Genomic DNA, 13,794 nt, shown 5'->3' on the forward strand with positions numbered 1-13,794 from the left:
GTGGAACAGTCCACGACCTTTACCCCATTTCCCAGAGTTCTCTAGACATTCCCAACCCCCAGCCAGGTAAAAGGTAAAAGCAAGAATACATATGTACGTGATAATGATGAGGGCAATGAACTGCTTCCCGAGAGACAGGACCACCTAAAACCAACATTCTATGCTTTTATTTAAGATTATTGTTAGTATTAGTATTTCACTTTCTAAAAGAGGAAGTGGGAAGATAAGCAGAGAGCATGGGGCTTTGGAGGTATACTGGCCTGCAGTCCTCAGGCAAACTTGTCTTAATAAGGTTGTATTTCCTATCAAAGCAGTAAATTACATTTGGAAACGCTTTCTGTCTTAACAAGATTGTTCCTTGGCGTAACATACTTAGGTTGTTTCCTGCAGCCAGATTAAGCAGGTAGTCTCTGAACCTAACTTCAAAACCAGGCTTCGACAATACAAAATGAAATCAGAGATCCAAAGATTTGTTTTTGTAAGCACATGGTCTTGTAATAGGCTCCATCAAAGCAGTATCTAATACCCTATATCTGGAATCTCTGGCCTTGGAGGTAATCAATCAATAATCACCTTCGCCCCTGGCATTTTAGCCCAATGCTGGCTGCCAACATATGAGGTGACCTGTCAGGCAAGCAAGCAGTCTACATTTGGTCTCTGCAATCAGTACACAGCTGGTTCTGTCCAGGTGTTGGTCTCACCATAACAAGATTAAAGACTACTCTTGGGGAATGGACACCACCCCCAGAAATCAGAGAATGTACATGGGCCATAGCTTTTGAAAGCAGGTGGTTTTGTAATGGGTTTCATCAAAGCTGTATCTAATATCCTATATCTTGAGTCTCTGGCCTTGGAGGTAAAAATAAAAGTCACACATAATGTGACATTAGGAAGCCTTCATACATTAAAAGGGGAGATTATCAGAAAACAAATTATGCAATAACTCAGTTATTCAGAAAGGTCCTGTGGCTCGTCTAAGGATCCTGAGCTGATGGGAAGGAGGCAACTGTGTTCTTACCTCCACATTCTCGTGTGTAAAAATGGAGAAGGGTGCATACTATACCTTAAGTTTTCTACCACCCAAACAGCAGTCTGAGCTCTTAAGCTGGCACCAAACAGCAGAACTAAGAGACCAAGGAGTGGGTCCCCGGATTCAGTATAGTGAAACCTCCCCAGGTGATTTCACATCACAAGACTTGAGGGAAATGCAGGACCAGGTCATTTTTAAGGAGTCTTACAGCTATGACAACATGTGAATAAGCAAATGGGTACCAGGTGGGAGAGGCCATGACCTCATCCTGGCTACTAACATGGCAGAGATAAGACCAAGACAGTCACACTCCCAGCAGCTAATACCATAGCTCGCTGTCCTCAGGAGTGAGCCATCGCTCAAGACACTCAAGCAAAGCAGGGCAGATGTTTCCCATAAATGGAAACTTTGTGAAAAGAAAACAGAAAGTTCATCTCAATTGCAAACTTAAGAGAGTTGTTCTTCTGTCTGTTAGATCAAGCAAGTCACCTCTAGGGACAAGTTTCATGGTGACTTCTAACATCCAGTCTGACAGACCAAGGGAGTCACAGGAAATAATCTAGTGTCAAATGCTGAGTGAAAAGTGGAAGTGGATTGAATATCATAACTGTGGTGGCACAAAAACAGCAAAACTGAGGAGCTACCCCAACCCTGCTACACAACTCCCCTACACAGCAAGGACTACAGCTTTCAAGGGTGACTAGAAAACCAGATTAGAATATAAGCCACTCCATTATTTTGATATTAGAAATTTGTCTTTATAATAAAATATAATTGAAACATCCTCCAGGCTTGGGTTGGTGCTATTACACTGGACAATTTAGCACGAAATCATCGCTTAAACAAACAAACCTGTTTCCATAATCGATTTTGGCTGTGACCTTCTTCTTCAGCTCTTTGAGCTCATCTTGGGGCAGAGTTCCAGAAAGAATCTGCGACCTCCACTCAATAAGGTCATAGATCATGTGTTGAACACTTTGAAACATCTCCCTGTTATCTTGCTATATGGGGAGAAAGGAAGACTGTAAGGGTTCTGGCTTGAAAAACAAAAAGAAACAAGCAAAAATCAAAAACAACAGCACAGTGGAGGTTACATCAAATGTTCTTCGGATTAAAGTAGGACATGCACCACTTCCTGGGATTCGGTGACTGTCAACTGAAGAGCAGATCGCAGAGCACAAAATGCTAGGATTTGGTTCCTAGACACTGAAAGAATAAGAAGTAATGCACGTCCCCAACACAGCAGGAACAGAACCTCAAGCCTCAGCCTGGCCTGGAACTCGAAGCCGCGTCCTAGGCACAGCCAATGCTTGAAGGTGTGTTCATACAGCCAAAGACAGCTGGGGACGTTTTCTAACCCAGATCTCTAGTCACTTAAAATATTAGGAGATTCTTCCTTCATACTTCATTGTTCCATCGTGGAGCTTGAACTTTAGAGTTGGTAAAGACAGACATGTCACCATGACAGAGATTGGACATGCTTGGAAGCAATGATGTCATACCCCCCCATGACAGTTCGGCCCCACTGCACCTGGAGATGCCTGGACCCTAAGACCATGCTGCCACCTGACACATAAGCCTTCCCTGATACACTGTGACCCTCACACCATACAGTAACAGCAGATGTCTATCCATGAACACTCCTTTTGCTTCCATATCAAAAGAAAACCATAAGATAAGATCCCAAACTGACCCTTCTCACCTTTCCTGTATTGGGTTGTGGTACAAGAACCATGTAGGTTTGCATTTGTTGGCATAGCGCATCAGGAAGACTAAGGATGTCTACAGTGTTCTGCTTTTGAACAACCAGGCAGAAGCTAATGAATTATATTTTAAGCACCATGAGTCCTTCAAAAATTAAAATGGGGAATTGCTATTTTTAAAAAGGAGCTCTGGTCTCTGCATGTGTGAGACTGTGGTGTGTGTGTGTGTGTGTGTGTGTGTGTGTGTGTGTGTGTGAGAGAGAGAGAGAGAGAGAGAGAGAGAGAGAAAGAGAGCAAGAGAAAGACAGAGACAGAGAGACAGAGACAGAGAGACAGAGAGACGGAGAGAGGTGGTTACAGAAGAGGTTAGCAGCGGGCATCTGAGGTCTTGGAATTGGAGTTATATACAACCTGATACAAGGCCTAGGAATCAAACTCTGATCCTCTAGAAAACCCAGCAAGTGTTCTTCCTGCTGAGCCGCCTCTCTGGGCTGTTTTTACATTACAGTGGTTCTCTTTCCAGCCTTTCCTTTTCCTTCTTTCCCTTGTCTGTGTTTGTTGCTGATGTTTTGAGACAGAGTCTCATGTAGACTAGGCTAGCCTCATCCTTAAACTATCTCTTTCAATTACTCAACAAATGTCTTTTGAGACCTGACAAAAAGTGCTGAGAACTACAGTTGTGCAGGATATTTGATCACACTGTGAACCCCAAGACTGTGAACTGGATACATCTTGTTGTGGTGTAGCTCAACCCTAGCACACACCTTTAATCCCAGAGCTAAATAAAGTCAAGTCTGGGTCAAGAGACAGAGCAAGCAGCCAGCTGCCAGGGAGTGAGCATAAGTAAACAGAAAGGAGGCTCTGGGTGTCGGAAGGTATCTAAGGGCATGGAGAAAGAGACAAGTCTTTGCCCTCTGGGACCTTTATGGATTAGGAAGGTCATCTGGCAGTCTCTCTGCCTCTCTTAGCTAGCAGGCTTTTACCACAGTGCCTGGCTCCCAAGTCTTCACTGGTAAAATCGAATGGTTGGGATTTTGTTGTTTAAAAACAATACCACAGAGAGTAGATAGAACACAGCAGAAACTTCAGCCATAAACTCTTCACTCTCCCTGCCTCCAATTCCCGATGCACGCCACTGGGCCACGCTCCTCGTTTGGATTTCTTAGATGAAAGCTTAAAGAGGTCCAAATTAAGAGTTTATTGCAAATCGTGATTCTTCTCATCGGACCAATCCACCCTGCTGTTCTCTCTAACCACACATAAAAGACATTTTGCAGACAGGTCTACAACTACAGGAGAGTACATCTAAAAGAATGCATCTTGATATTGAGAAGCACCTTTGTATAAAGCACTCGACTTTATACAAGTCTAACAACATAAACCCATCAGAGGTGAATTTGACATCTGGAGAAGGAACCGGATGATGAGGAGTAAGGATGCTGAGTGACTGACAGGGAGACTGATGGTGTCCACTCATTAATCGGTCCACGGCAACTCCGGTTTGTTGTGTTATCATATTTGTGTTTAAAAATTGCTAAGTTGAACATGAAATACCGACTATGAAATTGCTCAGATTTACACAAAACATTCATGGCTAACTTCACGCTTTTAGGTTTGTGAGTACGTTTGATGGACAATTACCGCAAGTGCTTATTACTGCGCATTTATAGGAAACCACTGTATAATCAAAAACAAGCCTGCCCAGCAAACAGCTGTGGACTTTAGGAAGTTTTCTATGTTCCTGAGAAATTAACGCACTGACTTCCTTCCAGAGTCCTTGCTCGGTGATAATAACATTAGCATATGAGAAATCAACATGCTGAATAGAAATACAGGCTTAACAAAAGGTAATCTTCTGCAAATATGGATTTATGTGCAAAGAAATGCCCTGAGAGAAAATGAAATGGAAGATGTCAGAGCTCCGATATCTCTGCATTAATAAGAGCCGGACAACTGCTCACAGAGCCAGAATGTAAAAGGCTCCCTGCCCACCTCGGACACAATACATCAAGACTATCCGACCCATCACTGACACAAATTACAGAATTATTAGTAACCATCTACTAAAACTTGAAAACTATGTGATCTCTGTGAAAAAGTAGGTTTCCATTTTCATGATCAAAATATATACTCAGAGGTGACATCAACGCAAACTGCCTGGTCCTGTCCTTTCAAAGACCCAAGAGCAACCACATTCCCTTTATCCAACTCGAAGCAAGAGGAATCCAAGGCCAACTTCTATTTATTCAATACAGTAAGCAAGCTGCATCTCAATACAACAAAGGTCAAAGATTACAGGGCACCTAACAGTGATCCTATAGCTTGCTCTGTCCTTGAGAAGCAAGACCCTGCTCAGAGGCTCACCTCTCCAAGTTCCTGGAAAGGGAAAAGTATTGTTTGGTACAAGCACCAGAAACACCATTCTGTATTTTTGAAGCTTTAGCTAAGCATCCCATTTTCTTACCACGTAAAGTTGCCTCCATATGGTAGACCACTCTCGAAGTGTTGTGGTGACTTCCTGTATGAGGGGGAGGTCCCCTGGGATGACAGTTTCATGTTGTCTGTGGGATGAAAGAGAGAAAGAAGCTGATTTTAATGGCTTTATTGTGAGCTGCACCTGAGTCCCTACAGTCATTATAGAGCTCAATGGTTAAGCAAATGAAGAAAGCACACAAAACGATGCTCACACACATGTGAATACGCCTACAAATGACAGGCTCTTCATACAAAGCAAAGTGTGGAGATATCTACACATTACCCTGCCTGGAAGCCATGTGTGGTGGGGTAAAAAGAGAAAGACCAGCTACAGAAAGTCTTTAATGCCAAGAGTGGGGAAAAGGAAGGTATATTCAGAATATGTGTATACCCATCTATCTCAGAGTACCATAAACAACACCCAGTCAGTGTGTGCCATGTAAACACACATTAAGTGAAGATTATTTCCACATTCCTATGAGGTATAAAATTCATTTTTTTAATGAGGCAAGGACACATTATCCCTGCTGAAGTGTGACTAAGTTACAGCTTCCAGGTGTTCATGAGCCCCACCCAAAACTACCCACTGACCTTTTCCTTCTACCCCAAAAGATTCAGCCTTTGACTTGGCTTTCACTCTATATCAGCATGTGCATTGCTTTGTGTGTTTTACTTCCCCTGATTTGAAAATCTCATCGTTGGTATTTGGCAGAGGTCAGAAAGGCACAGACAATGTCTTTCTTTATTAGCTGTGGGTAAAACCATCAAATGGAGGGAAAGAGCTGAGGGAGTCCCAAGGCTGGGAACAGGGACGATCAGGACGATAGTACTCCAACAACACCTGCTCATCCACTGCACAAGCAGAGGATGGAGGGAGAGTCCTGGCTATGTGCATCATAGGGGGGCACATGTTGGAGAAAGGACACAGCATTAGACAGAGAATGAATCCAATAGCTGTACTCTCCAGCATGGTGACTGGTGTCACTAACAACACACTATGAACTTAAACACATCTGGAAGCTCCCCACAGGTGAGTATGATTGAAAGCGACCTCTCCTAAGAACCTCGAATGAACTAGCTCAACCTGACACCCTGCAATGTATGTGTACAGTAGATGTCATAAATGCACTTTTTTATAAATTTACTTATCAATGTGAAATAATTCTATAAAAGAGTGAATGGGCATGGAACCAGCAACTATAACTCTGGGGTTTTATTTAGGGGAGTGGCTAGGAGTAGAGTGAACAGGGTGACATGTGGCCCAGGTAGCCATGACATGAATTCCTGACCATCCAAAGAAAGATCATTAGAAGCCCAGATGCTAGCAATACCTATAAGGTGAGATTGGTTGCAGCTGTGAGAGAAATGGGCCACATCACAGGTAAGAAGTCCCAAAGAAATGTCCTAGCCTTGAAAATAGTGTGAGGTACCAGAAAAGAAAGGGTACAAGGGCCTCAGTGCCCACCAGGGGCTTCACAGAAAATAGTGGCCCTTAGTACTCATTGTTGCAGGCAATACTATGTCAGCAGAGAGGAGGGGACAAAATGGGAATTGCTTTGTTATGACAAAATATAAAAAGCACATTATCATGGCCAGAGGCACAAAATAAAAATGAAGGAAGTGACAGGAAGAGCTCTGAAAGAAGCCAGGCAAGACAGGAGACGTGGATGGGCACACACATACAGGTGTCCTGGACTAGAAGAAGGACCAGCAGAAAAGAGAGATGTCTGCAGCATCCAAAAGAAATGAAGAGGTAGTGGTCACCTGCCAGACCCCTGGGCAGAAGAACCTCACAGGGGAACAGCTGGGCAGCCAGGTACAGTGGGAGGAGGCAAAGGTCAGAGCCAGGAAAGGAGGGTAGAACGAAAGGCTGACTCCGGAAAGCATCAGCAGGTCACCTGTGCACAGTTCATCTCCACTGTGCTTCCTGCTCACACCACCCTGAAACCTGACCCCAGCAGACCAACAGGACCTGCCTGCCTGCTGCCTGCATCCAGGAAACTACATTCCGTAACAGTGTGCCACTGAGTAAATGTGGAAACACACAGCCTTTCGTAGTATGATGCTTCTGAAAAATCGCTACTCCTATACAAGCCCACTTATATAAGGATTTTGACCCTGGCAGAGAGAAGCGCATTAAATGCACACTTCAATTATTTCCGTAACAAGGCAAAACTTTCTCAACTTACTTTTATCTTCCTTTCGAGAATTCTGCATACAAAACATTTTATCTGTCTGAACAAATTCCATCTTGCAGGTCGGCACCATCCATGCCTCTAAATTATTCCCTTCCCTCTAATTATGCGCTGGGGAAGTGCAGGAACCCAAGCCGTCCTTTTCATATGTTAAAAGTACAGTGCTCCGAAAGGCAATTTTGTAATCAGCCAGAGAGATGTCATTATGCAGTAATCATATGATTAGTAATTTTATAATTTACATATTTAACTGAGTGTGAAGATGAGGCAGAGACCAAAAAAGAAGACATTTGAATGCTGTCTTCCCCCAGTTCACACCTGGTACGCCTGGGTTCCTGTTCTATGAATGTCCTTTTAAGGACCTTACACATTAGTCTGGTGACCTCACGGAGTTATAAATCTCAATTAGCTGACACTTGAATTCACACAGGTCCCAGCCTAACAACTATTCATTCCCCCTCAACTCTGTATCACATCCTGCTAGATGTCTTTGGGGTGGAGGGGGAGACTCAGCTAAGGGTCTAGGGTGGCCATTCTCAAATAAAGTAGTTCGTAGATGCCCACGCCTCCCCAAATTAACTTCAAACTCAAAGAGGTGACCACAGCCAAGACGATGACCCTGAACTCTTTAATGGGCCAAAGCAATGACTACTGTGACTGAGCCACAAGTCCTTTTATTGTCTTAAACCATTATGGTCAAACACAGCTATTATCTATTATAATGAGTTATTTTTATTATCTTTAACTATGCATTTATATGTGCATCTGTGTGGGACAGTGTGTAGTACTTGAGTCTAAGTGCACTTTCTGGAGTTACAGGTAATCGTGAGCTACCACACATGGGGGCTGGAAACCAAACTCAAGTCCTTGCAGAAGCAGTAGGTGCTCTTAACCAATGAGCCTCCTCTGCAACCCCACTATTGTTATCTTAACCCCCACATCTGACCCTACCACATATTTGACAGCAGAGTCACGTGAAATCATCTAATTCTTCATTCAAATATCAAGAAAAGACTCACCCTTTTCCTTCAACAATGGCTTCTTTAAGATGAATATATGATGCAGGAAATATACCCTGTGCGGGAGAGAAAAAAAAAGAGTTTTTATTATCAGTGTGAATACTGATTGCAAATCAAACAATAGCCCCAAAGGGGATTGGATCACCATTAATTTTGCAAGTGTAAGCATCACACACAACACAATGGAGAAAACACAGGCACAAAAGAGAATCTCCCAATCAGCTTGTATTTCAGACTGTGCAGATGTCTTAGCAGAAAACAGACAACGTATTTGCAAGGCAACAGTTTCATAAAGGCTCAAGAAAATGTTCTCCTCCACAGGTTACCCCTCCTCTCCCCCGCTGACCTTGACATTGGCGCCTGCAACAAATCTGATGCCAGAAACCAATTGTGACAACGGACTGTGACAGATTTCCCTTTACAAAAAAATGACAAGAAACCCAAAATGGAAGTTGGTTTAAACCACTGACTGTCATGTGTCCACTGCCACTGAGGGACAGCCCTAGGGTTTTCCTCATTAGTCTCCATGTGAAGTAGACAATGGTAAAAGGCCGAAGGTGGGTGAAATTCAATCTGCAGAAGTGCTGAGGAAACATGCTAGCCAATGCCTCTACTGTCCTCACTCTCCTGTGCCCAGTGTAAACATGTGTGTATGCATAGCATAAACTCCCAGAGACTTTGGCCTAACAAGCCAGCGATGACAGGTGCACCCAACAGAAATGCAGTTAGTGCCCTAGTGATTCAAGGTACCTATTGGAGGAAAAGAAACATCTGACCGGATACGTCTGCCAGGAAGAGTCTACACTGGACATCCAGAACACAGACTGCAATCCTGCCTGCTTGACACAATAGTATTTCTCTGCTTGTCCTGTCCACTAGCAAAGTGAACAGACTTCACAAAGAAATACTATTGCATCAAGCAAAGGAGTCGGGCTCAGCAATCAAGAGGTCCAGATCATTCGATCCAAGACCCAGATGCCATGACACCCAGAAAGGCATGTAGGTGCACATGCAACATGTATTTTCTCTGTAAAGGTGGTGAGACAGCACATAAACCACTCCAGCCCTGTCAAGTCCACAGACAGGAATCCCTCAGCCTCAGCACTCAACGTCATGAAGCACAAGGAGAAATAGCTGGATGAGACTGGACATGTCCGGAGATTTGAAATGAGCCACTGCCCAGTCCAACTAGATGTCTGTGAATATCCAGACAGAGGATGTTCATGCAGGGCTCTCAGCCAAGACCCCTAAGGGCTTTGTTGCTACTCTGAATCTGCTTGGGGGAGGTGGGGAGAAGACACTTCACACAACTGCAACTGAACTACAGTCTCTGCAAGGCTTTGGTTTCCTCATCGGCCAGTGGGAATGTCAGAGAGGAAATAACCACACTGTTCTGCAGCATTGGGGCATCTTGAGGGGGAAGGCCCGGGTCTCCTGGGCCAGGCAGAAAATGCTGACGTTGAAAAGCACAACAGTGGTTCTCAAGCTATGGGTTGCAACCTCCTCGAGGTAGCATTATCAGACTTACTATTAGAATGCATGATGGTAGAAATGTTACAGTTATGAAGTAGCAGTAAAAATAACATTATGGCTGAGGTCCCTACAACATGAGAAACTGTATTAAGGAGTCACAGCATTAGGGAGAGTGAGAACCCCTGCACTAGAAGAATGGAAGAGCCCAAGATGAGGATGGGGTTGCCAGACAACATAAAAGCATCAAGGAATGTAAGAGCATTCCTGCACATCTGCTTCTCACAGCAGTGCAGCTGTGTCCCCTGTAATAAAGGAGTAGGAGGGGAGTCAGCACATAGCCCTAACCATGGAGGAGGGTGCCTATGTATGCACAGATATGCAGGCTTGCATGTGGAGGTCAACTTCAGGTGCTCTTCTTCAGGAACCATCTACCTTCTCTTTGAGACAATCCTGGCTGGTCACTGAGCTCCGGATAACCTCCTGTCTCTGCCTTCCCAGAGCTACAATCACAAGCATGTGCAACCACCCGGAGCTTAAGGCTTTTAACTCTGGTGCTAGGGATAAAACTTGGGTCCTCGGGGCAAGCATCTTACCACTGAGAAACCCTAATACTCTTAATGTCTTGCCTCCTGAAATCTTCAACCATGGGTTCCCCCAATCTGCACACTTCACAGGTGATATCCATAAAGGAGGCTTCACAGTTTCATGGAACTCTAGCCCGGCTGGCAAAAGCCAGCCTTTGAGGATGCAGAGCCAGGACACCCTGGCATGGGAACCACTGAGATTCCAAAGCCCTGTTACAGACTGGAGATCACAGCAGAGTCTATTTGGATACAGCAGTAATGAGAGGCCAATTCTGAGAAGCAAAATGAACCATGTGTCAACCACAATCAGGTATTAAAAGGTCCAAGTTAACATGGACAGACTAACCACAGCTTAGCATGGACATTACTACTGTACCATAGAGTTGCCTAGGAAGAGAGACCAGCCGTGACTAGATTTTGTGAAGCTAAGAATATCAAAGCCACACCCCCTTATAGATGGGACCACCCATCACAATATCGGAGGAGTAACAGCATGTTTTTTGATTTGGATACTCATAGAAACACACATACAAATCACCCTAGAAAATCAGGCTCTTTCAACTTGACTAGGACAGTCTGAAAACTGCCATAAGGCAACAGGGAAATGGCCATGTGTGAGCTTTGCAAACTTGTTAATTTATCAAAGATAATATGAAATTGAAAACTGTTGGCGGCATTTTACTCTTCTGAAGAAATTATACTCAGTTCATGGCTACACATGGTGATTCAACAAGATGCAAAATTCTATCGGGACCAAAACAATTCTCCCTTCCATGAGTAGAGGTCAGTACCACATTTCAACAATTCACTCCTGGCACTAACCACCTAGATGAAATGTTTTTTGTGGGGACAGATTATTGCTAGGTAGACCAGACTAGTCTAATATTGAGCTTAAAAATATGCAGCAACATTTCTAGCAGAAGCTTGTAATTTCGGTGGACATCCTTATTTAAAAGAATCCAACTCAAGGCTATATTTTTATCTCAGCCTTATATATATGTTAAATTTAAGAAAGAGATAAGTAACATTCTTAAATGTAAATAGGATGGAGTTGATTTCCTCTCATGGTTTGGTTTATGAAGAGACATGTTTAATGAAAAAGACTTACCTTTTTAGACTTTTTCCTTAAGGTGTAGCCTCTGTACCATCCTAAACAAATACAGAGTTGAAATGGTTAGCACAGAAGACACAGCATAGTCCAAGCAAAACCCTCAAGGTTTGCAGAAGTAACTACCCTTCAGACCCGGGGAAAACAAGCTTTCTGATGCCACTGAGGAGGCCCACAGGCAGGGCTCGCTCCCTGCACATGTTGACCACCCCACTTCATCTCTGTCTGCCTCATTGGTCTCCCATCAACAATCAGAAGTTAAGCCCTAAAAGCGGCCTTGTTGCCAGCAGAATCTTTGTGCATGTTCAATCCCTCTCCCTGCCCCCCATCTGCTGATCTGGCTCAAGATCTTTCCAGGCACAACTTCCAGAGTCTGGAATCACCAAAGGCCACCCAACAGAAAACCTATTGAGAGCCCACTTCCTTCCTCTGTAAGGCTCTACCCTGCGGGGGCCAAAGTCTCACAAAGTACTTCTGTGACAAGGACAGCTCCCAAGGAAGCACCAAGGTCCAGCACTCACAGATCTCTGCCCCTTAGGAGTTGGCCTGACTCCAACTTCCTATCCCTTCCATGTTGTAAGAGAAGGAAAGGGGGCAGTGGTAGGAGAGATGCTTGGACTGCTGATTCACATCAAGTGCTCAATGGGTGAGTCCTTCCCAGCAAACAGGACACCATCTGTGCTGCCTCCCATCAAGGTTAACTGCAAAAATTCATCCCTAAGGATGCTAAGAGCCCCGTGGCCATGGACCCATCTCCCTACAATCCTACCAGGCCAAGAAATCAGATAGATATGTCCTTACAAAGAATGTAAGATCAGTCCTGGCCACTTTGCTTCTCGAAAGTAACTCATAAGGTCAAAGACATCCCATAACTATTGTTGTTGTGTTGTTTGTTCCACAGGACCCTGCAGAACACCACGGAGCCACAGGAGGTGAGCTGGGTAAATTCGGAGAGAGCCAACAGCATGGGCTTTTATGCACTCCTAGGCACCAGACCCCCAGAGACTAAAGAAATCCAAAAGAGCAGGCTATGATGAAGGGGGGAGGGGGAGGGAGGGAGGGAGGGAGGGAGGGAGGGAGGAATAAAGGAAGCAAGGACAGCAGCACATGGCATCATTGGGTTGCTCAGCCCTCTCAGAAAGTAGCCATGAAGAAAGCAGCTATAAACAGCTGCCGACATGAATAATAGCCTCACGTGATAATCAGAAAGATATATGCAGAAAGGGGACGGGGAACTGAAGGAATCTTGGAGGGGCCACATGAACCCGGTCTGCTTTTAACATGAGGGCCAAACACACTTCGTAGAGATATAGCCTGTTTGTCAAGTGTCCGAATACCAAACATGCCAATAGCCACTGTCAGATCCGGGGTTTCAGCTACACTAACCTGGAATCAGTGCCCACGGTTACAGCATTACAGGCTCCGGGCAAATGTTTCCGTAATCTAATGAGTTATGCAAAGCCCGTACCACTCAGTCTAAAAGGACCGCCCTTTACACTACTGCAATGTCCTTCCCACGAATTCAGCATTAGTAGAATGTTCCTTTTTCTCTGAAAGTGACAAAGGACTGATGTCCCAGAATATCAAAGAAAGACCAGAGGGGCAGGGGAGGTCAGCAACCAAATGTAAAAAAGGATCAAGCTGTACAAATGATTCATCAAAGAAACCCAACAACCAACACACATGTGAAGAGAACCCAAAGTTATTACTAATCAATGAAGCAAAAACTCAACAACCCCCTACCACTGCTCCAAAATAAAAGTGGTGGAAATCAGAGCATTCAGAACATGGCAGCCTAGGCTCAAAATTTAGTATAGACAGCAGCTTCTAGTGAGCACATCTGACTTCTACTCCACCTCATCCCCATAAAAACCAGGAGCCCTCTACCCCATGCCAGCAGACTGTCCTGGGGAAACAGCCTGAAGACAGCTGTGTCCCTGCACAGAGAATAGACACAGAGGCTCCTGATCGGAGCTGAGACCACCTGAGCTTCCTTTACTGTCTGCAGAACAGGAGGGAATGCTCACAGGGCAGACAGAGCCTATGACTAAAGAGACTCAGACAAAAGAGCAAAACAGCAGGAGGCAATGGGACAGAAAAGCTGTAGCACACATAACTAAGGTAAAAACATACGCAACACACATAGGGCAAGAATCCAGGCACAAGAAAGGGTTTGGTGGTGGTGGTGGTGGGGTGGTGGTGGTGGT

General features: G+C 44.5%; 1 protein-coding gene across 1 annotated transcript in view; it reads right to left on the bottom strand.

Annotated features, from left to right (window-relative positions):
- The window catches only part of DOCK1 (dedicator of cytokinesis 1), a 475,815-nt gene that overhangs the window by 405,696 nt on the left and 56,325 nt on the right, over positions 1 to 13,794 (bottom strand). Inside the window, exons 3-6 of the mRNA XM_080912399.1 lie at positions 11,588 to 11,628; positions 8,423 to 8,478; positions 5,198 to 5,294; positions 1,883 to 2,031 (exon numbers count right to left, since the gene is read on the bottom strand). Coding sequence (XP_080768525.1) covers positions 1,883 to 2,031; positions 5,198 to 5,294; positions 8,423 to 8,478; positions 11,588 to 11,628 — 343 coding nt within the window. The remainder of the gene's footprint in view (positions 1 to 1,882; positions 2,032 to 5,197; positions 5,295 to 8,422; positions 8,479 to 11,587; positions 11,629 to 13,794) is intronic.

This window comes from Micromys minutus (assembly GCF_963924665.1).
Source record: "Micromys minutus genome assembly, chromosome: 2".
Taxonomy (NCBI): Eukaryota; Metazoa; Chordata; class Mammalia; order Rodentia; family Muridae; genus Micromys; species Micromys minutus.